The 23280-nt window shown below is 43.9% G+C and overlaps 4 protein-coding genes across 4 annotated transcripts; 2 read left to right on the forward strand and 2 right to left on the reverse strand.

Annotated features, from left to right (window-relative positions):
• Nucleotides 1-502: 502 nt before the first annotated feature.
• Nucleotides 503-2534, reverse strand: selenop2 (selenoprotein P2). The gene is made up of 3 exons (XM_070844930.1): nucleotides 2308-2534; nucleotides 904-1116; nucleotides 503-647 (listed from the first exon to the last, which is right to left on the reverse strand). Exons 1-3 carry the CDS (start codon nucleotides 2532-2534, stop codon nucleotides 503-505), a joined length of 585 nt encoding a protein of 194 aa, XP_070701031.1.
• Nucleotides 2535-5391: 2857 nt separating this feature from the next.
• LOC139214722 (THAP domain-containing protein 1 B) lies at nucleotides 5392-8877 on the reverse strand. Its single transcript, XM_070845636.1, has 4 exons — nucleotides 8463-8877; nucleotides 7991-8150; nucleotides 6888-7063; nucleotides 5392-6785 (listed from the first exon to the last, which is right to left on the reverse strand). Exons 1-4 carry the CDS (start codon nucleotides 8610-8612, stop codon nucleotides 6402-6404), a joined length of 870 nt encoding a protein of 289 aa, XP_070701737.1. The 5' UTR covers nucleotides 8613-8877; the 3' UTR covers nucleotides 5392-6401.
• A 92-nt stretch (nucleotides 8878-8969) lies between these two features.
• Nucleotides 8970-14096, forward strand: toe1 (target of EGR1, exonuclease). Its single transcript, XM_070845635.1, has 8 exons — nucleotides 8970-9513; nucleotides 9821-9861; nucleotides 10036-10132; nucleotides 10299-10457; nucleotides 10912-11025; nucleotides 11983-12131; nucleotides 12883-13045; nucleotides 13268-14096. The coding sequence occupies exons 1-8, from the start codon at nucleotides 9400-9402 to the stop codon at nucleotides 13994-13996; spliced, it is 1566 nt and encodes a 521-aa protein (XP_070701736.1). The 5' UTR covers nucleotides 8970-9399; the 3' UTR covers nucleotides 13997-14096.
• A 3432-nt stretch (nucleotides 14097-17528) lies between these two features.
• Nucleotides 17529-19649, forward strand: tmem53 (transmembrane protein 53). Its single transcript, XM_070845306.1, has 3 exons — nucleotides 17529-17731; nucleotides 17917-18020; nucleotides 18155-19649. Exons 1-3 carry the CDS (start codon nucleotides 17677-17679, stop codon nucleotides 18854-18856), a joined length of 861 nt encoding a protein of 286 aa, XP_070701407.1. The 5' UTR covers nucleotides 17529-17676; the 3' UTR covers nucleotides 18857-19649.
• Nucleotides 19650-23280: the final 3631 nt, after the last annotated feature.

Genomic DNA, 23280 nt, shown 5'->3' on the forward strand with positions numbered 1-23280 from the left:
ACCAGAATGTTCATTCATATGACCGGATTAACTGCGGCACCCGCTCATATTACTCATATAACTGCATAAGTCATTTCACGTCATCTGTCTGTGCTCTCTCCGGGACATGTCCTCCACTGCGCAGAGGGTGGGTCTGTCAGCACAGTGGATTCCATACTGCTAAATGCAACCGGATGTACTGGGACATCCTGGTATTTTTGGCACACTGCATTTGACATACATGTACCGAGATGCACCAAATCTTTTTCTGGTACACTAAATAGTATGGAAGTATGGATATGGGAACACACCCCTGGATCTGTCAGAGCCAGGAAAGCCTTAGAGTGTCCCAGTGAGGCATGTCAGTCAGTGAGCATTCATAATGCCAGATCCCTGGAACTGGCTCTTTCTTCTTATTATTATTAATTTCCCCAGAGCTTTTCCTGCTTTAACACGTCAAGATGTCTGCTGGGAAAAGGGTCTGAACACTGAAAATCACTTGTGAAGGAATGCATGTCACTATTTACAACCGGTTAGGTGGTGTTTTGTGATTACTCACAGAGCAGTTGCAGATGTTTTTATGATAAGTGGCTCTGATTGCGGCCTCTACGTAGGGGTAATGCAGGAAACTGTAAGGCAGCACTATATGGAAGGTGAGCAGACCACACCTGGAGAAAAAGAAGAAAGAGAGAGAAAATGTAAAAATGTAGATGTGAATCACTGCAGTGTTGTTGGTTCCTTCCTTCCTTAGAGTCACAATATTGATGAATAAAAATGATATGGTTTCTATCTCTACCATGGTGCCCTTTCAAAATAAAATACATTTTGCATCTCCTACCGGATGTGATTTAGGACTAATGTGCCATAAGAAATAATCTAAATCTAAATTGGTTCCACACGTGCTGAAGAAGTGACTTGCCTTACCTGTCATAGACCAGGAAGTCATCTTTGTCTCCATCCAGAGCCTCCCACACGTCATCTTGGAGGGGAGACTGCTGGTACACAGGTACGCCAGGGGGCGCCTTTCTCTTCAGCTCCCAGAACATGGCTCTGGAAAGAGCCTCTCGCTCATTCACTATCATAAAAGACACCTCTGTGAGGTTGCTGCGGCTCAGCTTGTCACGCAGGCCTCTGATGCTACAGAGAGAGAGAGAGAGAGAAACAGAGGAAGCTGGAAACCAACTCTCAACTGATTTGCATTTTTTTCCCAACTATGTTGCATGAGCTGTTTTTCTTGCAGTTGATTTGTCTGTTTATGATACTTTGTACCTGTTTTTTAATGTGAAATATGAGGTTGTGCAGTCACATTTCCACACTCAACCTTTTAATATGCATACAAGGTACAACATGTGCTTATTCTGGATTATGGAAGGATATCAGACGGAATCATATTCTTTACTTCAGCTGTGTACTAACAAAGAAATGAAAGCGTGTCAGCAAAAAAAAAAAACAAGACTGGCATGTCGCACATTTGATTGTTGCAGTCGAGGCAAAGCAGCATAAAGAAATAATGAGCCACAAACTGATGACTTGTTGACACGCATTATAACTCCCTGTGCAAAATACATTACTTGTGCACTGAATGTGCTGCAGCACAATATTTCACACAAGAGGCATTTCACTAACAATGCTGCATTCAGGCGCCTGCCACAAATATCAGGAAAGTAGGTAAGGAATGAATATACATGAACAAAATAATAGAATATAATGTGCAGATAAGACAGAAAAGTAGGATTTTCTTTTAATGTTGTCCTTGGCAGGCTGTATTGTCTTCTCTATGCCAAGCAGAGAGCTGCACAACAGTGTGTGCGCTGCAGCCACTTCATTATTTGTGTGCCACAAGGTTAATGTCTTAGACTCTGACAATGAAATGACCATGAAGATAAAAGCTTTTCAATTTGGCCATAATAAAAAGTGCCTTAATGTTTGTATTTTTGATAGCAGAACATCTTCCAAACAGCTCCATCTTTTCATTCTTTTTCTTTTGCTTTTTTGACACTTCCATATCCTTTAGCCTTTTTTTTCTGAGGAATCTTGTCATTATTGGAAACTGGTGAATAATTGCTAGTATGAACTTCAGTCACCTCCACTACCAACCTCAGAAAAGCCTTCACGTGGATTGTTTTAGTGGACAGCAGCCATTTTGACTTGTTATAGTTGGAAAAACACATGTGGTGAGCCGTGACAGCGTGACAGTGAGACAGCCATCACTCATCTTTCTCACCTACTGTGACTTGTCAAAATGTTGCTCTGAATAAGGAAACATAACATGAACGTAACATCAGCCCATTAAACTCCTGCATTGTTCCATGAGGTCAGTTTTCTTACTTGGAGGCCTGAGTGAGACAGAACTGTCAGCTGGCCTTCAGGAGCGCCACCACAACCACATTTCCCAGCAGCCCTTGCATGGGTGCGTGTCCCTTTATGGCCCAGTGGGGGGCGGGTTTGCAGATCCTGGAGGCGTCATTGTCCCCCTCCACTACCAGACTGACGTGCGAGGCCCACAGCAGACCTGGCAGGGCCATGTACAGCCACAGCGACAAGAGACAACGCATTGTCCCTCTGCGGCTGGCAGGACTGAATCTACCTGATGAGAAAGACGTGCGTTAATCCAGGTTACTTCGTCCAAAGGGCACTCTGTATGTTGTCACACGGGTGCTACACGTAGGCCCCTTTAACATGAAACAAATTCAGAGACGTAAAAAAAGAAAGAAAAGTAATGCAGTCAGGTGAAGTTGAGTCATCACTGACCTTAGATCTTAACAAAAACTCTCATCTCTATTAGGTCTGTATCTAATCTGTATAATTGCAATCATGATGGCATGAATGCAGCCTGTGGAGGACAGTGCATGGCAGCACGTGCACAGTCTGGGCTAAAAGCAGATTCAGTCTTTGGCAGGTTTCCCCTGCCCTCAACCAAACAGCCAGTCAGTCTGATCCTCAAATAATTAAAAGAGTAAACACTCATTGTCTCTCTCATCACATGTGGAGATAATCTACAAAAGGAGTTTATTATGGGGGAAGCAGCCAACAGACAGAGGAATGTCGGGGACAAATGGAAAGACAGGCTGGCAGGCAGGAAGACAAAAGGTTATTTACAGCCTCAGTGGTATCCAGAAACAGTCCTGTCTACCAAAAGGGTACGTTTGCATAGATGACTTAAAACCACTTAATTTTTTACTTATTAATTAAAAACAAACTTGATTGAAAACAACCTCACATCTGCAGATTTCCCAGCATGAAGGAGCAGTGGCTACCTGCCTACTGAATTCAGGTTATATTGAAGTGCATAAATGACATTTAAATCCATTATTTTGAAACTACTATTTTGAAAAGCAATAGATTAACATGTTCCATAATTTATTTTTCAAAATAAAAGTCTAGGATTTATTTAAGATTAAAAACAAATGTGAGGAGAGAAGAGAAGCCCTTACCTCTGTCCACTCTCTGTCCTGTGACTCACATAAACAGACAGTAAACCCCTGTTGTTTTTAAAGCCTGTGGGGTTGACTAAGCACTTCCCCCAAACCAAACAGACAGACAGACAGAGAGAGAGAGAGGGGAGGGGGGGGAGAGAGAGAACCAATATCTTTACACTGACATGTTCCAGCGTTATCTTAAACACATCAAATTCAGATAGTGATCATGAAATGAATATGTTTATTGCAGACAAAATACGTTAAACCCTTTGGTGTCATAGGACTTTAACAGAACTTTATAGGTCATATTAAGTTATAATGTAATAGCATAAATGATGGCTGCATTCCATTTAAGTTTGCATATTGCTTGATAGTTATAGTTATATTTTTCAAACTTCTTGTTATAGGGGTAGCAGGGTGGATGTGTGAGAAAGGCTCAGCGACGTCCGATGTGATTAGAGGGCATCAACATTCTTTTTTAGGTCCCAAACCAGTCGACTGTGTCAGTATTTTTAAACAGTACATGAAGCCTTGAAGCCATTTTCAACCCATGAGACTTTTAGAAATTTGGTGTTTGGTAATTGTCAGCATTAACGGCAATCACCACATTTTACAGTTTACAGCTCATAAAACATGTTTAAATGTGCAGTACCACTTTAACATCAAGACTTTTATGCATCCTTACAGATATTTTGGAGTGTTCTAAAGTTTGTCACTTGTCCACTTCACTTATACTGATGTGTATACTCAACCTAGTGGGCTGTCAGCTGGATTCTTCATTTGAGCCACTCTTTAGTTCATCCTGGCTCTTTAATAGTTTATACTTGTCTATACGTGAATGTGTGATATCACTTTTATAAAGCAATCAGCACAGCTTCAACCTAATAGATCCCTTAAACAAAGGCTGTTGTAGAGCTGCAGTGTCTCCACCATGTGTACACACACTTATCGATCGTCGATTTAGGCTTTGGCTGGATGCCTTTTCCTAACTAACAGGCTCAACAGTTTGGTCCAGACTGAAATATCACAGCAACTATCTGGAAAATTGGTCCAGATATTAATGTTCCTCAGGGGATGCAGCCTAATGACTCTTGATTTTTGAACTAGTACCACCACCAGGGCAAAGTTTTCACTTATCCAGTGAAACATCTCAACATCTAATCTGATGGATTAACAGCTCAGATTCATGACTCCCTCTGCTTTTGAGACATACCTGCAAGACTAATCACATTCCCGCCGCCGCCCCCATTAGCATGACTGTAAACTCTTGAGTCTTGTTTGCAGTCAAAAGAACGTCTTGTATGTGATATTGATTTAATTAGTGAGCAATATTTACTTTACTACGCACGAGTCAGGCTTTGGACTGTGTGGGGGTGAATGCCACCATGTGACAAACAAAACCACGGTAGCACTTTTGTAAGAGGCAAGGGGCCAGAATCAATGGCAATCAGCAGGAGAAGGTCAAAGTGACTGACCTGCTGCAGAGAGCTGTGCTGTCCGTCTAAGAAACAGATACTGTGCACATGTGCTGTGAATATACAGAACTTATATGCACTGGTCAGACGTGTATGTAACATTTGTAATTATTAATCTTTCAACGATGTCTTCATACAACAGTTCATCTCAGGTAACAGGCCGACTGCAAAACAAATATCTGATCTTTCATGTGAGTGACCTGCTCAAAGTCCAGCCTGGAAATGTCATTCTTTGTGTTATGCAGGGCAAAGATAGTTTGGCCACACACACCACCTGACAGGATGAGTATTTATTTACTACAGCTGTATTCAAGAACACTTGTGGTTAGGGTTTTTTTTCCCCCCCACCTCTGAAGTTCTAATTGTAACCAGCGTAGTGATGGTGACGGGCAGTGGATTTATTCCTGTGAGCAGAAAAAACACGCACTGTGCCTTTAGATGAAGTGAAACGTACCTCGTTCTTTCTCTCGCATTCACACACACTGAAAAAAAAGCCAGGTAATTCCTTACAGTCGCTTTATTTTCTCACAGTGCCAGTGTTTTGGATATCGGATGCCATGTGACTTGCTGTGACATTTCTTTGTGGTGACTACAACTGCACTGCAAAGCTGAACACTTCAAGCCAGAATGAAGAGTCTGATATCCAACAAAATGAATCGTGTTTAAATCCACCTAGTGTAGAATTACACCACCGGTAATATTCAACAATGGAGGGTTTGCTTTTATTTCCTTGAGGCCGACTCACAGCTCTGAGGCTGTGCTCCCTGATCGATTCTATAGGTTGTTACTGATAAAAGACTTGGAAAAACAGTTTCCCAGTTTTGTAGATATGATCAAAAGAAGCTTCGTGAATTATGGAAATCAGCCCAAATGTTGTTGATAAGATCAGAATGATTCATAATAGAGGTTCATTCAAAACAGTCTGATTTCAGACCAAACCCTGCTGATTATATTTACATGCAAACATCTCCTCAAACACTCACTTTTATCACAGTTGTGTGTCACTGCTTGGGTGGATTTACTAAAAAAAAAATAAAGCTTGGATGATGCACAGCAAACAGATTTAGTGTAGGATATTTATGTATATGCCACAGCTGCCCTCATAATATCAGAATACTCAAGCTGCCTAACTCAGGATATGAGCTTATCTGCTCGCAGCACGCTTGTGTACCTTGAACACTACCAGGGTTTTATTGTGCATGTAAACGCATCAGAGAAATACTTGTTTAATCAGCGTTGGGACGTAGGACAATAAACAAAAGCAGCAAATTCAGCACCCAATGGTAGTCCTCTTTGTCAGAGACTACATCTCCTAACATGTGGCGGCATGTACTGTAGCTCAGCATCTATCTGCAATCCCCAGCATCAGTCGAACCAAGCCGTGTCTTAGTGGTGCAGATCACAAGCAAGCCTTTCATAGCCGAAGATAAGAAGCACGACGTGTCCATCTTCTGTCACTTCTTTTACACGGCAGATTCTGCACATTCTTCCCTTAGTTAGTGTCAGTAAATGATACAAACTGCCACAATCAAGACAAAACACCAATCAGTTCCTCCTCGTCATTGTCCCCGACACCCTCTGTAGGACTGTCACAGGTGGCCACGAGCCCCAGGCCCAGCTCTGCCAGCTCCTCGCAGCTCATGTCAGTCGTCACCATGATCTTGGTCTCCAGGCGGTTACACAGAGTCCTGTAGGAGGGCAGAGGGTACCCCAGCTCTCTCAAATACTCGTAGCCTTTGGTGCCAACTGCGCAGCGGATCTTCCGGGCCTTGAGGATGGTCTCTGGAGACCAGACGGCACGCCGGGAGCGTTTGGTGAGGGACAGGGCACGAATCTGGTCCTCAAACAGAAAGTTCTGGAGACCCTTCTCGATGCGGTCGAGCCGATACAGGCGTTTCTTCATCTCCTCTGCCTGAGAGAGACAGAGCAAGAGACGGTTTTGATTCCCCAACATCTCACAGCATCTGACCCAATCTGCACATTTTGGTGAAAGAGACGCCAGCAGCCCTCCTACCTCCTTCTGTAGCCTCGCAGTGTGCTGCATCTCCTGGTCCAGCTGTTTCCTGAGGAGCTGACACTGAGTGCAGGGCTGCTGGTCCTCGGCAGACCTCTCTGCATCCTCTTCCTCCAGGCCGGGCAGAGGGGTGCGCCTGGCATAGCCATGGTCCCCGAAGTTCAGCTCCTTCTCCACTGCAGAAAAAAAAAAAATTGTATCACATTTCCTGGCTGAAGTCTGATGCAGTTCCATGAACCTTAACTTACAGGCATTATATGCTTTGTCATTGTAAATATTACAAATTAGTGCATCTGTAATATACAGTATCATTTGCTCAAATATGCCTTACCTGTCCTGTACGTACAATATGGCTCTGATTTATAAAGGCTGTCATAATGTGATGTAATGCAACACAGAGCAAGATATTATAGATGCACATTTTTTTTCTGATTAGCATCCAAAATCAAACAATTGCCAAATATAGCTGCTTTGATAGATTGACTGATTGATTTTTTTTGGCCACTATGGAACAAAAAAAACACCAAAGTAAACAGACACACAGCCGCACATCCAGCAGTCATGGAACAACAGTAGTGTGAGGAATCATCTGGGTCTCCCTCCTCAGCCACTGGGTAATTCAGAGTGACATTTGATGCCGAGCAGGTCAGGTGCTCAGGAAAAGGATGTCTGGAATGGATTTCTCTCAAAATAATTCAGTTTTTCATGGATTAATGTCAATTTTTAGTTTTTGTCACTCTGATACTCTCTCAAAGAGACAAATGTGGAAGTCAGCTGAATACAACATACAATACGTTGAATATTGATGCACCCATAACAACCAGAGTTGCTTGGCTTTGACTTGACGCTTTATGCATGTTGCTGCAGCTCTACAGCTTGTGTATGACCAGTCTAGAACAATCAGTACTGCTGGGTCTACTTTAACAGAGTCTGGCCGACTGGAAAGAGCTACCTCTGGACTGGGGATGTTTTCAGGTTACGGGAACTACATCCAAGAAATAACTGGACCTCAGTTCCCATGATCGGTCTACAGATATCACCAGCAGCTAAATCTGGTATGACAGAAAATACTCCAGAAGAAACTTCGTCGCACACGCAGTCACCTGGTTCTGGTTTCAGGGGCAGTAAAATGTAAGGGGTGGTGACTGCAGGGTAAGGAGGGTCTCCGAGGCTGAACAGAGTGGGGATGGCATTGGGCTTCAGCTTCTTCCCCCCAGCAGGAGACCTCGCTATCTCCTCAAACTGGCTCTGCTCAAAGTGGTCCTAAGGGAGACAAGACAGGAATACACATACAGTAATCATCATCAGTAATAATCCAGCTAATGATGCATCCCAACACCAGGAACAAGAACCTGCGAACAGGAAGTGCACAATTCAGACGTGGCAGAAGCAGAGTAACGTTAGAGAGTGACAAACAATTGAAGCCAGAAAAATTAATTTGCAATTTAAGAATAAATAATATAACTCGTCACGTTAATATTTGATGCACTGCTGTTTCCAGTGTAACTTTGGCTCTCTGAGTGAGACACCAGAGGTGGCACAGAGACAAGCCTGCCAGTCTGTGTGGACACTTACCTGGCAGAGTCTGGAGTGAGGAGTCGGTTCGAAGTCCCGTCGACAGTTCACCACCCATTTCTTCTTACGGACCGGGTCTTTGGGGAACCGGAACAGCTGCTTACCTATGCTGGTGGAGTTGGAGCAGTTCGGAGCGGAGCAGCCACCCATTGCGGAGGTTAAAACAAACTGCAAGCTAATTTTAGCAGACGTCAAGATAGCTCGGCTGGCAGTGAAGCTCAGCTGGAGATTTTAATCATTACTTTTAGCTAACTGGCTACTGACGCGGCGTAAGAACGAGAAAAAGTTTAAATTGAGTTAAATGCTAACTCGTGGAAACCGAAGTTCTACAATGCGGAGTTTTACATCGTATTTTATTGGTACAATTTAAAATACTTTATCAGAGGTAAAATGTTTCTGACTTTGTTTGAGCCAAAATGGCGCACTTCACCTCGATAGTTAATTACAGTGACGTATTGTTTATAAGTGTCTATCGTAAACGCCTGCTTAAAATGTTTATTGAAAAGCAAAATGTCAAACAAAGAGGGAAAATTGAATTATGATATACATAACTTCTTGTGAGAAATCTAATGATTCATTTTGAATATACTGTGCCTAGCATTTATAGCTTCTAACACTTTTCATTTGCGCTCAGGTTATAGTCCAACTCCTATAGGATTTTGTCACAGGACCCCGAGGAGCACGTTGAAATGTTTACGGTGAAGGCTGGCGACCCGAAGAACTGCAAACTATCAAATGTTAAACCAATTCACGAATGTGTGATGATAATATAACAAGCAAGAGATCCGCGTAGAGCAGCTGACAATGAAAGCCTTTGCAGGGTAGTTAGCTAAAGCTAGCTAGTTTTCCACGTAGCCGTCGGTAACTGTGGACAACGGTTCAGGCGCGAATCAGAGCTGTTTGATTTTTTTTTTTACGCAATTAAGTTGAGACAAACATGACATCTTCAATGGTAGTCCCGGTTATTGACGTCCAGAATGATAATTTTAAAGAGCTCTGGCCTGCCATGGTAGTGGCCATCAAGACGTCTTCCTTCATCGCAGTGGACACGGTAAGTACGCGTGACTTAAATGTATTTACTGCACACGTGTATGTTAGTGCCCCATTGGTTTGTGTTTTTACTCAGTCTGATCACAGCCCTTATTGTTCACTAATGGTGGTGGTGATATAATTACATACACACTTGAATAACACACCCTCATTTAGCAGATCTAACCTCCTCTTCCAGGCTCAACATGTGTCATCTCATGCATCCTTGAAACTGCATTGTCCTACAGTCTCTACTAAGTGTTGCCTGTTTCAGCTGCCTTCTGTGTCACCCTTAGTGAGTGATTTCACCGAACCCTGTCTTGTTTTAGGAGCTGAGCGGTCTTGGAAACAGGAAGTCCTTGCTGGTCGAGTGAGTAAAAACATCAGTGTTGATCTTACCTGAAATAACATCACTGTGCAAGAAGCCATGGGTGCAAAATATGTGGGTTTTCAATTCAGAGTCATGGCATCTCTCACAGTTTATCGTGTGCTTTAGTGTTTGCATTTCTGTAAGTTCTCCCCGACCCTCTCTGTCACGTTTCAGATCTATAGAGGACAGATATAAAGCCATATGCCATGCAGCTCGCTCTCGCTCCATTCTCTCCCTGGGATTCGCTTGTTACAAGAAACAGGACAGCAAGGTACAATGAGACGATGCCCTCTCCTGCTGCATAAGGCACAGCTGGCCATATGCTGTATATGATATGCGATATGTTTCTGATGAGCATGGCATACAGTGGTAAAAGAATGCGGCACTTTGTAAATATCAGATTGGACCGTTTTGTTATCTCCCCTCTGCTTCCCCAGGATGCAGACACATACCTGGTCCAGGTGTATAACCTCACCCTGCTGTGTTCAGAGGAGTACATCATAGAGCCCCAGTCAGTCACTTTCCTGGTACAACATGGATTTGACTTCAACAAGCAGTACGCCCATGGAATCCCTTACTGCAAGGGCAATGATAAGGTAATGATACTAACTGTTTTGTGCTGTGTGTCCTGAGCCCACTGTTCTCTGTTGCGCCTGTCCGTACCCCCTCTGTCCATCACTACTACTTCATACTAGCACCCAAGTCACCAGCACTAAATGGATGGATGAAAGCCACATCTCAGCTTGTCACAGGTGATCTGATGCCTCATGATGTGAAATGTTTGCTGAGAATTGTTTATTAATAAGAGATCACGCAGATTAATTAGCTTTAAAATGTCCCTGCTTCATGCTTGCCAGGACGCAGCACCATGACAGGACTGTAGCCGTCTAATAAATGGCATACGGCACACATTATGTAAGACAAGACACGACTCCACAGAGCTGAACGTAGCAATGTAACCCAGGACAGGAAACTGCAGAGGATAATCGAGCTGCCTCAGATGTTATTATTTGAATTCGAGCTGTCTTCTCTCTCTTCCCTCTTTGTCAGGGAGGATCAGACGACCGGGGTGTCCACATCCGGGCCTTATTCACCGAACTGCTGCGTGCCAGGAAACCTCTGGTGCTCCACAACGGCCTCATCGACATGGCCTTCCTTTACCAGGTACCACCAGGTTATTATGTTAGCTGTTCAGTTTCATTCCTTTACTGTTCACTGTGTTTCTTTACAGAAAGAAAATGCAAAAATAGTTTGACTGACTAGTATCGTAATAGTTAAAAACTGAAATGTTGTAGAATTTTTTGCTCTCAACCAACAGTAAAATCTTTTTGCACCTGTTGCACCGTCTTACCTGTTCGTTTTATTAGAGCTATAACAATTAGTTGATTACTATCAGGTGACCACCGGGAAAATAATCAACATCTATTTTTGTTAATTAACTTATTGTATATTTTTCAGCAAAAATGCAACATGGTTCCCGGTTCCAGCTTTTCCAATTTGAGTATTTGCTGCGCGGCTATATTTTTATATAAATGTAAACCGAATATATTTGGCACGGCAGCTGGATTCGCAAGATCAGTGGTCTGAACCTCAGGGTACAGACGGGGTTTAGGTGTGACGACAGCGAGAGGCAGCTGCTCATTCAAAAACAACAATGACGGCTTCTAAAGAGCTGAGCTAGAGTCTGCGCTAAAGCATCACTTCTATCTGAACTGGAGACGATTGCCTCATATAAGGAAGAACAAAGAGCAGCACTTCTCCCAACGGGCTCCAGCAGGAGTTTTAACTATGTTGTTTGGTTTGTCGATCTGATTGGTTGAAGTGTTAGATGGTGACAGACGGGTGGTTTATCCGATCGTCTGCCTTTTTCCATGCCTACCTCTTAACAAACAAGTTCAGATTAGAAAACATTTGATGGCATCACCAAGGTCTCGGGTATCTGAAACATTTAATCAAAAACAATTTGCAGATTATGATGAAATGGATTTTAGTCGCAGGGTTTTCACTGTGGTGACCAATTCAAGAGCTAGGTTGGTTTTTGAAACTCATTCCTCTCTCACAACACACTGCACTATTTAATGACTGGTTTTAAATCCGATCGATTTTGTCTTTCTCTATCAGAGCTTTTATGCTCATCTGCCCGATCGCTTGGCCACCTTCACAGCTGACCTGTCTGAGATGTTTCCAGCTGGCATCTATGACACCAAATATATCACTGAGTTTGAGCTCCGGCTCACTGCCTCCTATCTGGAGTATGCCTATAAGAAATGGTGAGTACTGGTTTATGTATGATATATATATATATTCATATTATGTGTTCGAGATGACTGGTAGGTACAGTTTGTGCAGTAGATCACCTCAGCCAGCAGCTGTGAATAGGTTGCGAACAGGCTACAATGGCTGTAATGTCATCCTTTAGGGAAACTAAGTGCTTGTGTTTGCCACTGACGGTCTCAGATTGTTTGTCGAAGTGTCTGGCAACATCACAGAAAGGGTCCCTACATAGATAGGCCTGTAAGATCCTTCTTGTTTAAGCAGAACAGTCGTTATATAGCTCTCTTCAGAGCTACCAGACTCCACTGACAAAAACAGTAGTTTTATCTGCTTGTCTCCTGCAGCCCCACTCAATTAGTTTGCTTGTGTTACAGTGTGACTTCGGTGTTTTTAAGGGTTAGCAAGCTCCAACACAATATTTATGTAACACGCGATAACACAAACGACTAACTTATTGAGGAAGTGCTGGACCAGCAATTCCCCAGTTTTATGAGGTAAAATCACTGTTTTTGTCGATGGAGTCTGGTTTCAGCTTTGAATAGAGCACTAAAATGGCTATTCCTGCTAGCGGAGGTGATCTACTGAACCAAGTCTAAAACTTGTAGTTCCTCTGCCGTGTCCATTATTGTTGTACTTCAGGACACCTCAGAGTGCATTATTGTGTTTGTATCACTGCCATTAAGTGCATTTTTTTTAATTTAGTTCTACTTTTCCTCTCTGTTCCCTCGTACTACCTCTTCCTTCCAGTAAGCTGGATAACAGTCGCAGCGTGACCTCTGGAAGGGCCGGCCCCAATTTTCACGTAGAGTTCTGTCAGTATGCTGGCCACATGTCCAGCTATGTGGACTACAGAGCGTGTCCAGCTGTGGCCTCTCCTGAGGGACAGACTGAAATCTGCCAGCGCTTCTCGGTGAGTTTAAACCGTCTTAACCAGTGGAATGTTTCAGTTTTTCCGTGCAATCTCAAGTGAAAGTGAAATTAAACAACTGAAATAATTAATCTGCTCACCTAAACAAAAGGTCCACTCCCTCTTTCCATCCTGTGCCCGTTTCTATTAGATCAGACAAACCAAACGGATAAGATGTATTTGTGTGAATACTCTTATGAAGTACTCTCCCTATTTGTTTGACAGGCATTTGGCTGGTGTCCAAATGGCGCCCAGTGTCCATTATCCCACGACACTGACCTGATCATCCTCCAGGACGAGAAAGGTGCGGGGGACAAGAGAAAAAAAAGGAAGAGACACAGAGAGAAGAAGAGAGGCGGAGTCAAGGAAGCGGAGTGCTCTTCCATTTATGACGGCGCCCCTGAAAACAAAATACCCCACATGGAGGTGGAAGAAACGCCAGATGACCAGCAAGGGGCCGCGCCATGTCCAGAAAGTGGGCCTCTAATGGACACCCGACAGAATGAAGGAGAGAACCTGAAAATGGACAGCGGGGGAAACGGAGTGTGTGAAGGCGATGCATGCTTCAGAGAGTGTGCTACAACTGGTGACGACACAAAAACCAGCACAAATGATGGCAGGACAGAAGACGGAGGGAGAGAAAATGCGAGCAAGTGTCCATCTAAGACTGCCGTTCAGAAGAAGGCTGATTCAGGAACGCACCGGGCGGGCTTTGATGCCTTCATGACGGGATACATCTTCGCCCACTCGTATTCCCTCGGTAAGAAGGAAGGAGTGGGAGCTGGAGAGGGGACGGAGCACCAGAAGGAGGAGCAGACGTGGCTTCCCGCCTGTCGCAATAAGGTCTACCTCAGCGGCAAGGCAGCTCCTCTCAACGTGGTGAAAAGCACCTTCTCCAAATCCTCAAAGGCCCATGTGCAGAAGATGGAGATGGTGTGGGGAGGGAGAACGTAGTGTGCACGCTTACACACAGCAGGGCGGTTACTGTAGTGTCTACGTGCGTAGGTTGACAAGTTATTTTTTTTACTCATGCTAGCAACATCGGTGCACCACTTTGGACGGGTCTGCAATAATTCAGCTACTATTTGATGGAGTGCTGTAAAGTTTTCTTTGGACATTCATGGCCTCCGTTGATTTTGGTGATATCCTGATATTTCCTATAGCGCCATCATGAGGCTGACATTTTTGTTTTTTAGTCAAATATCATGCCAACCATTGGATACATTGCCATGACATTTGTTAGAGATGCCCACGTCCTCCTCAGGATGAATCTGAGAGACTCGTGACGGTGATCCCGTAACTAAAAGAGAAAATGTTCGTTTGTCCAAGACTTTATTTTATGATCAAATCCCTGCAAAACGAATGACATCTCCCATCAGCCTCGGCTGTACTTTAAGTTTAGTGCTAATTAGCAAATGTTAGCGTGCTCTCTTGCTGAACTAAGATGGCGAGGTGCTATGCTAGGTGAGGTGAAAATGCTAAACACCATCCTGTTAGCGTTGTCGCAGGGCTTACTAGCATGGCTGGAGACTCTCTGTAGACTCTTTGTTTCTAGCGTGTATTGACCATTACATATTCAAAGAGCCACCAGTATGGCTGTTTGTGTCGATTTCTGTTGACTTTTTAAGAGTGGGGGGGGGGTCGTGGATAACGGTGACAGTGTACACAAACAAGGGAGGTAAAATGCCACATTTTTTCTATCTAGTTTGGTGTGTTTTTTTATGCTCCCATATTGTTTTTATTTATTTACTAGCCTCTGGATTTTTCACTAATCAAACTGGCAAAAACAATAATTAAATTAGTGACATGTGGCTGTAAATCCAGCAATATATTATAACGCAGACGTACCCAATTTTAATTTAGTTAGCAAGCATTTTTGAGGTTTCTCTGGATGCAGCCAAAGTGAGATGATGATTTATATGCATTTTCCCCACATTTCAGATTTTGTATCATCTATTTCTATAATTACCTGTCGAAAATAAACCAAAGCTCTTTAACAATGATTCTTTTTTTCCCCTCGTTTCATCTTCTGCGTTTATCTTTTAGCATTATATGTAATCCCAGAACTAGATTCAGTTTATATGACCAGTACGATAAATGCACAGCACACCACACACAGTATGGATGGACAGTCCAAGGTACAGTATTAACTGCAAATAAGGCCGTATAGGTTACAGTAAAAATAAGTGTATATTGTTATTAAATCAGGAATAGAGCTCTAACAGAGCCACAATCAGAGATGTAACTCCCACCCAGACACCATCAGTAACCATGATGCTGTATATACCAAGACCTAAGGCTCCACAGCCCGTACCAGAGGCTCTGAGACTGCGTCCTCACAGCTGTGCCATGAACTAAATGCTAACCTCAGCATGCTAACATACTGACGATAAGCAGGTATAATGATGGCCACCATCTTAGTTTAGTGTTTAACAGGTTCATAGTTGCCAAATGCAAAAGCCATTGGGGTTTTTACAGGACAGGCACAGACTGGCAGAGGGGAGGATTCTGCTGACAGCTACAGTATTTATTACACACTCAGTTGAGCAGGCAACCTGCTGAGGTTGCCCTCTGGACAGGAGCAGTCAGTTTCCTCTGAAATATCCTGTTCTTCACACAACAGTTAGTTTCAGTTAATTTGTTTAAAATTGAAAGCATAGACTTTTAGCTGTATTGTGTGTGTGTGTGTGTGTGTGACGGAGGAGGCGTTATTGTGTTTCATATGAACACAAAGTGATGTTTAATTATTTGAAATAATTAAGAACACAGGATCATTTGACATGTCTGACTTTTTTCTTTTCTTTCGTGGAATTCAACATCAAAAGAGAACACGTGGGAGGTTCAAGCACCCCCAGTTCCACCCCCGACTGTGCAGACCCCTGACAAACCAGTAGGAGTCACTGGTGCTGTGACAGGGAAGACTGCATTCACCTTAACACGTGAACAAGGGGAAGGTACCTGCCAGACACAAAGCCCGGCCCTCAGGTTGAAAGAAAGGTCAATCCAGCCTCTGTGAGTAAAAGTAAAGACTGTACAAACAGGCCCCAGTGCAAGACGCTGCCTGGGGTGTTAGAGACCTGCCAGACGCAAGAGCTTTTGGCCTTTCAGTATTGGAGCGTTCAAAGCCAAAGGCCAAATGAAGCCACCTGAGGGGGGGAAAGGTATAACACTCACATTCTATGATTTTTAGGCGGAAAATAGGCTTGAGGAGGAGCAGAAGGAGGTAAGGCATGGGGAGAAGCCAAAGCTGGAGTGTAGGGAGGAGCGAAAAGAGGAGCGCAGCCACCTGGGGGAGAAAAGAGGTATTAAAAAAGGCTCAAAATAGAACATGAGCCTGCTGCACCTTGTCAGGCTGGAGTGAACTATGTGTTTCTGAGAGGATGTGAAAGTCTCCATCACTTCCTGGTTTACAATAAAGTATGTAAATAACTGAGGTATTAGCCTGATAATCAGACTTAATAACAGTGGTGGCAGAATTATTCAGATCAGTTACTTAAGTAAAGATAGAAAGACCACAATTTAGTTCAGAGGTGCTGAACCTCTAAATGAGTCAGGCACAGTCAGTGCAGGACAAACCACGCTCCTCTCTTCTTCTGCCTCCAAACTTAAACACCAAATCACATTTCACTACAGTATGGAAGTGGTGAGAATAGAAACATGCCAAGTCGAAGCTCTCAGAGTGACGACTGACCACAGCTCAGCTCTGGCTGTAGGTCCAGTAACACTCAGACCCTTTAGGTTCACTCTGTCTCCTTCAGTCAGGATCATAACACACCTGCCCGCTCTGACGTCAGCTCCTAAAGGTTCCATGCGCACAAGAAAAACTGATTCATTGGCATTATTTCGAAAAATGGCCCCCTCGCCATCTTTTTTCCCAAAAAACATTGACGGACAAACTGGAGAAATAGATGCCCTCAAATCAACACAACATATTCTCCACCTTCCATTCCCACCATCTCATCTTCACTCCATGAAAAGCCATTTTCAGCTGCAGGACACTTGAACAACAAAGTTTTCTTCTTCCTCTGGTAAAGTTCTCCAACAAACAGTTTTCCAACAGAAGTTTTCAAGCGATCAGATACTCAGATGCCCTCCACTTTGCTTAGTGCTGTCTGTAATTTATGTGTGAGCCCAGGACTATAGAATTGATGTGTTTTTATTGTATATGGGGATACAATTTACACAATCTGATCTTAGTAGACTTGATTACGTCCATTTCCACGGGTAATAGAATATTTATTATATCTAATAATCACATTTTTATGGAGCAGGAATTTGAGTAAGTATGGTGCATGTAACTTGAAGTGTCTCTATCTCCCGGTCTACAGTTCTGAGGAGTGCAGTGCAGAAGTTCACCACATAGGATGCTGTACCATTGTCATACAGAGGGGGGCGGTATTGTGACGGCACCTGGATGCTATCCGCCCTTGAACAAGACAAAGAAGAAGAAATGCTCCGGTAGGGAAGAGGCGTTGTGTGTGTATGTGTGTGTGTGTGTGGTGACTGACAGTCCACCACCGACCTGTCTGTGATGTGCTGCCTGCCCCACACACTCTCTGTCGGCCCTTCTACAGCAGCCAAATGAGCCAGACGTTAACGGCAGAGAACAGCAGCTGATACTCTCGCGTACAGACATGGCGGACGATGAAATAGACTACAACATCGTGTTTCCAGATGCAGGGACGTCGGGTGAGCATCATTTTCATTGTGCCGTGTGCTCGTGCCTCGGTTAGCCTAGCGCGAGATGCTAACGTTATCTCAGCGGGGAGCCGTGAAAATGTCACTCTGTTAGCTTAGCCTGCTAGCTGCGTGTAGCCTAGCCTGCTGTGACAGCTCTGGTAACGCGCTGCTCCGCCGTCTGGTTTTGTTTTCAGAGAGACACTGGCAGGGGACAAAGGAGCCGGTTGTGATTCTGTTGGGCTGGGCTGGCTGCAAAGACAAACACCTCTCCAAATACAGCTCCATCTACAATGAGCAGGTTCAGACCAGATAAGATGTTCTCACAAGACATCCTGCTTACTGCTTTTCATCGTGGTTGTAAACAAAGAGCATAGCAACTCATGTGTCTCTTCTTTTTTTTTTTCTTTCTTTCTGCTCTTCTTTCACCTTCAGGGTTGTGTCACCATCCGCTACACAGCTCCCTTGAAGACCGTCTTCATCTCAGAGTCTTTTGGCTACAAGGAGCTGAGCAGCACGGCCCACAAGCTGCTGGACATCCTGTATGACTATGAGGTGGAGAACAGTCCCATTTTCTTTCACATATTCAGCAACGGTGGCTTCATGCTGTACCGTTACATTGTAGAGTTGTTGCACAGTGACAAACAGTTCAGCTCCCTGTGTGTGATCGGCGCCGTGGTGGACAGCGCCCCAGGTAGTGGGAACGTTCGCGGGGCCCTGCGCGCTCTGACGGCCACCCTGGGGCCCAAAATAAGTCCTGTTTTAAGGTACGTCCTCTTAGCCCTTTTCGCAGTGACTGTTTTCCTCCTGCGAATCGTGCTGTACCCCGTGACCAAGTACATCCATAAGAACCACTACGACGCGGTGCAGGAGAGGCCGCCGGCCTGGCCTCATTTCTACTTGTACTCCAGCGCCGACCAAGTGATCAGACACAGGGACATCGAGGTGTTTGTGGAGGCCCTGAAGCGGAAAGCGGTCCCTGTGGACAGTTTTGATTTTATTTCCAGTCCGCATGTTGGTCATTTCCGGGATTTTCCTGAGCAGTACGCTCTCAAGTGCTGCGATTTCTTGGTTGCTTGCATGAAGGACTCCGCAGGGACTGAGATAAAGAAGAGACAGAGGGTTCACAGTCAATGAAACGTGGAGGGAAACTCACAAGATTTTGCTAAGCAGCCTGGTGAAGAAAATCAGACAACTTAGTTGTTTCTCAGTGGTCTGAAAAATTGGTTAGAAATGGAAGACGAATAAAAGAAGATGGCTGGAATTTGAGCTGAACTCGTACAAGATCTTGGCGATCCGTCCCAGTGCACATAATGGGAAGGTTTTACAGATGTGGCACGTCCGGAGAACCATCCCTATCAAACACTGTAATCCACATTCCCCTAAAGTGGGTGGCACAAAGGTCTAACCCTGCCTACTCCAATGTTTTTTCCACAGTTATAAACCACATGTAAAAACAACAGTACAAACTAAACACTGGAGAAATGACCCCTTTAGCATAATTTAAATGGTATTTAATATTGCTGTGAAATGTGATTGTAGATTAGTAGTAGTGATACTAAAACTGAGACTGAATATTGGAAAATGATCATCTATCTCCTATTTATAAGATTTACAATGTATTCATGCTTTTATAAATCTCACAAATTGACCTTAAGATTAGATCACAAGCTTACAAGGAAGGCAACTGTCAAAATGTAAAATGATTAATCACATTTCTACACTTTCTTTTTTTCACTTATCGAAATTGGCGCCTTAAATAGTAAATGCCTTTTTTTTTTTCTTTTTCTTTCGGTCCAGTAATTGTAGAATAACCAGCCCTAATCTGTGATACACAATTGGTTTAGTTCAAGGAAGAAGGTGATTGACAATGAATGTATATGTCCAGCACAACTATTGTGTTCTTTCTAACTGATGTGCCTTCAATAAATCAGAATGCTCATGAAAAAGTATGTCAGCAGTTTTATTTTGAAATGATGTCGAAATGCTTTGGATCCGACACTCAAAGGAATGAAACGCATGAAACCTTTCTAGTGGATTTCTTCACCGGGAATCTCTAAAATACATGGATGAAAGACGGCGAAGGGGAATTCAGTCCAAAGTGCGGTGGTGTTCTGATGCTTGGTGCAGCAGGCCAGTGAACAACAGTGATGCGATTAATTAGCTGAGGTTTTTTTTATTTTCGATTTGGTTTAAATACACATTCAAGATTTGTTTTCTTGTCTGTGTGAATCATTGTTAATTCTGATGAAAGAGTAAAATCTTTTCCGAAAGGCCATTTCTGCCAACATATTATGTAGCCGTGTGGTCAGACTATCATTTGCCGCGTGGAGCTGAACATGTGTGTGGGGAGACTGATCTACCAGTTCACGGTAATATTTTAGTTTAGAACGTGAAGTGAAAGCGAGTCCTGCTGTTATTCCTCATTTGGAATGTTGAACCGTGGACTGGGTGCAGTTAAAATACGGGCGTGAAGCATTTTTATTTTATTTTGGAGACTTTATGGCAACTCTTTTGCTTATTGGCCATGAGGCCTGTTCCATCTTCGCTTCGGTCGCGCTCCTTGCCTTGTTCCTGTGGTGCTGGCCTGAAGGACTTTGTGCACGTTGTAAACTTCATCACTAGAGGGCTCGCTGAGGAGAGACGGGAGGACGAGGTGTCTGTGTGATCTCACAGCCGGAGGCAGAGCCGATCCAGCCGCTTCCCTCCTGCTCTCGTCATGAGGCATCAGGGAGTGTTTGAAGAGCGTGCCTCTGAATTGCTCCAGCAGGGATGGTTATTGAATGTCTGCGACATGCCAGATTTGACATTTGGAAGAGCGAATGGTTGGCATTTGTCTGTGCGCCAGGCCTGGCCCTGGCACTTCATGTATCATGTAGAGCTGCTTGGAGGAAAGGGAGAAAGAGGAAAGTTTATGTATCGGCACAGACAGATGAACATCGCTTACTGGAGTGTATATGAGACAGGCTGCGTTGTTTCAGTGACAGAGGAAGAGGAAGGCCTCTGCACTCTGGATCTAAGTGCTGCACAAACGCTGCTCTGTTTGATTTGGCTCTCTCGTTTACTGATTTACAGTAAGGAAAACACGTGTCAGACTGCAGAGCTAGATTGGAAATGTGCTTTTGTGATTGAAACAAATAGAAGCACATTTATAGACAATACTGGAAGTAGTCAGGTCCTTTGCTAAGGGCAAAAAATCATCCATCACAAGTTAATGTTGCACTGAAAGTTCCACTTAAGCAGAAGAGCAGATGTATTAGCAGTACTTCTTCGAAATCTTCCTTTAGTCATATTATATCACTGAATTATTATATAACGGGCATTTTAATGTAATAATTTAATGTAATTAACTGTACTCCATTGTAGTAGTAATGGAAGAGAAGCAACTAAGTTCAGACAAATCATTGAAGAAATCATTTTAGGACAAGTAGGTTAAACAGATTTTTTTTTTTTGGCCTTTTGAGAACAATAGGAACAAGTTTTGATCACAACATGGACATATCCTCACCTTTTAAGTAGATATGGAGAACTTCATTCATACCTCCAGCAGTTATGGAGTTAAGTGTTTGTGTCTCCCAGTATTCACTTCGTTTGTTGCTGGCTTTTGTCTTCTCAGAAAAATGGCTCTTTTCAAGCTGCGCTGTATTCATCAGAAGTCTGTAACTGTGCCTCAGCTGTTTGGTTCTGAGCAGATAGTGCAGAGTGGGTTTTTAGAGCTTTTTAGCTCAAAACACCTTCCTGCTGGACATTGTGTAATTCATTGAGAACAAAATGACGTAACAACGGTCAGTGGAAACCAACCGACTGAGGGCTGCATTCAAAATCACACCGAAAATCAAAGTAAAAGATGGAAATGACAGGCTGACCCAACTTGTGTGAATTTCATCACGGCAACTCATAATGTGACTCAGTAGTGTGCGTGGCCCCCACGTGCCTGGGGTGGGGGATGTTGTCCTGGGGGGGCGGGGGGGGGGGGGGGGGGGGGGGGTTTCTTCCCAGACCTTAATCAGGGAGTCAGTGAGCTCCTGGACGGTCTGTGGTGCTACTTGGTGACATCAGATGCACGATTCATAACATCCCGGAGGTTCTCAGTTGGATTCAGGTCTGAGGAACACGAGGGCCAGTCAATGGCATCAATGCCTTCGTCATCCAGGAACTGGCTACACGCTCCCCCTGCACCAGCGTAAGGTCTGACAATGGCTCTGAGGATTTCATCCCGGTACGTAACAGCAGTCAGAGTACTGTTGGGTGTTCTCTGGCGAATGACAATCGAGCTGCACAGTGCTGGGCTGTGAGCGCAGGTCCCACTAGAGGACGTCAGGCCCCCAGGCCCTCATGCCACCCTCATGGAGTCTGTGTCTATGGGTCCTGCTGCTGGGCTGATGCCCTTCTACAGCCCTGTCCAGCTCTCCTCATGTAACGGTCCGTCTCTTGGTATCTCCTCCTGCTTTTGAGACTGTGCTGGGAGACACAGCAAACCTTCTTGCGGTGGCATGTATGGATGTGCCATCCTGGAGGAGATGGACTACCTGAGCAACCTGGATGGGCTGCAGGTACCGCCTCATGCTGCCAGTAGTGAAAAGGACACCAGGAAAACGCTAAACTAGAGAAGAATCAGTCAGGAATAATAAGCAGATACCGACTATCTGTGGCCCCCACTGCAAAAGCATTCCCTTTTGGGGGTCGTCTTGCAGTTGCCTCTCCGGTGCACCTGTTGTTACTTTCATTGGCACCAAAACAGGTGAAAGTGATTCACAGTCACTTATGTTTCCTAACTGGACAGATTGATATCCCTGAAGATAAACTGCCTTGGTGTTATACCGTGATGATTAAGTGTTCCCTTAATTTTTTTGAGCAGTGTATATATACACATATATATCTGTACACAAACACACACACACATATCTCACTTAACTTACCGACATATACAGGGTTCACAAAAAGTTAGGGATATTCGACTTTCAGGTGAAATTTATGGAAAATGTAAAAAGTGAATGCTACAGTGATATTATATCATGAAAGTAGGACATTTAAGTAGAAGCATGCAATGGTCATTTCTTCATCTTAAACAATTTATTGAAAGAAAATCTACCAACAGTGGAGGGTAAACGAGGGTAAACGTAAAATTGGGACGTGGCCAAAGGACGTCCACTCCTCTCCTTTCTGTGACTCTTCCAGTCTCTGTATCTCTGTTGCAACATGCTGATGACACTCTGTGACCCTCTAAGCTCAATGGACACTTCTGTCTGAGGACCTGTTTGAAGCCTCCAGTTTTGAGGTGCTGCTGATCAATAGTTAGGTGTCGTCTTGGTCTCATGATGTCAGAATGTGAACAGCATGATGAGGAGGACTGTTTAAATACCAATTCTAACTGAACCAGGAAATGTATTGGTGGTGGTTCATCCTGAAATTTCACCTGAAAGCCGAATATCCCTAACTTTTTGTGAGTAGTGTACATAAAACATACATGTACAGTCATTTAACAGAATGAATTAACAGAGTTTTGTTGATTACATACAACTGACAGCTGACATTATCCATGGGACAAATACAAATACCCA

This window comes from Pempheris klunzingeri, chromosome 15 (assembly GCF_042242105.1).
Source record: "Pempheris klunzingeri isolate RE-2024b chromosome 15, fPemKlu1.hap1, whole genome shotgun sequence".
NCBI classification, from domain to species: Eukaryota; Metazoa; Chordata; class Actinopteri; order Acropomatiformes; family Pempheridae; genus Pempheris; species Pempheris klunzingeri.

Bases quoted from the DNA above. Each gene is read 5' to 3' on its own strand.
- toe1 (XM_070845635.1), top strand. From the start codon at position 9,400: ATGACATCTTCAATGGTAGTCCCGGTTATTGACGTCCAGAATGATAAT. The intron at 11,026-11,982 runs GTACCACCAGGT...TTTCTCTATCAG, and splicing joins ACATGGCCTTCCTTTACCAG to AGCTTTTATGCTCATCTGCC. The intron at 13,046-13,267 runs GTGAGTTTAAAC...TTTGTTTGACAG, and splicing joins AAATCTGCCAGCGCTTCTCG to GCATTTGGCTGGTGTCCAAA.
- LOC139214722 (XM_070845636.1), bottom strand. From the start codon at position 8,612: ATGGGTGGCTGCTCCGCTCCGAACTGCTCCAACTCCACCAGCATAGGT. The intron at 7,064-7,990 runs GTGACTGCGTGT...TTTTTTCTGCAG, and splicing joins GCCCCTGAAACCAGAACCAG to TGGAGAAGGAGCTGAACTTC. The intron at 6,786-6,887 runs GTAGGAGGGCTG...TGTCTCTCTCAG, and splicing joins CTGCGAGGCTACAGAAGGAG to GCAGAGGAGATGAAGAAACG.
- tmem53 (XM_070845306.1), top strand. From the start codon at position 17,677: ATGGCGGACGATGAAATAGACTACAACATCGTGTTTCCAGATGCAGGG. The intron at 17,732-17,916 runs GTGAGCATCATT...TTTTGTTTTCAG, and splicing joins TCCAGATGCAGGGACGTCGG to AGAGACACTGGCAGGGGACA. The intron at 18,021-18,154 runs GTTCAGACCAGA...TTTCACCTTCAG, and splicing joins GCTCCATCTACAATGAGCAG to GGTTGTGTCACCATCCGCTA.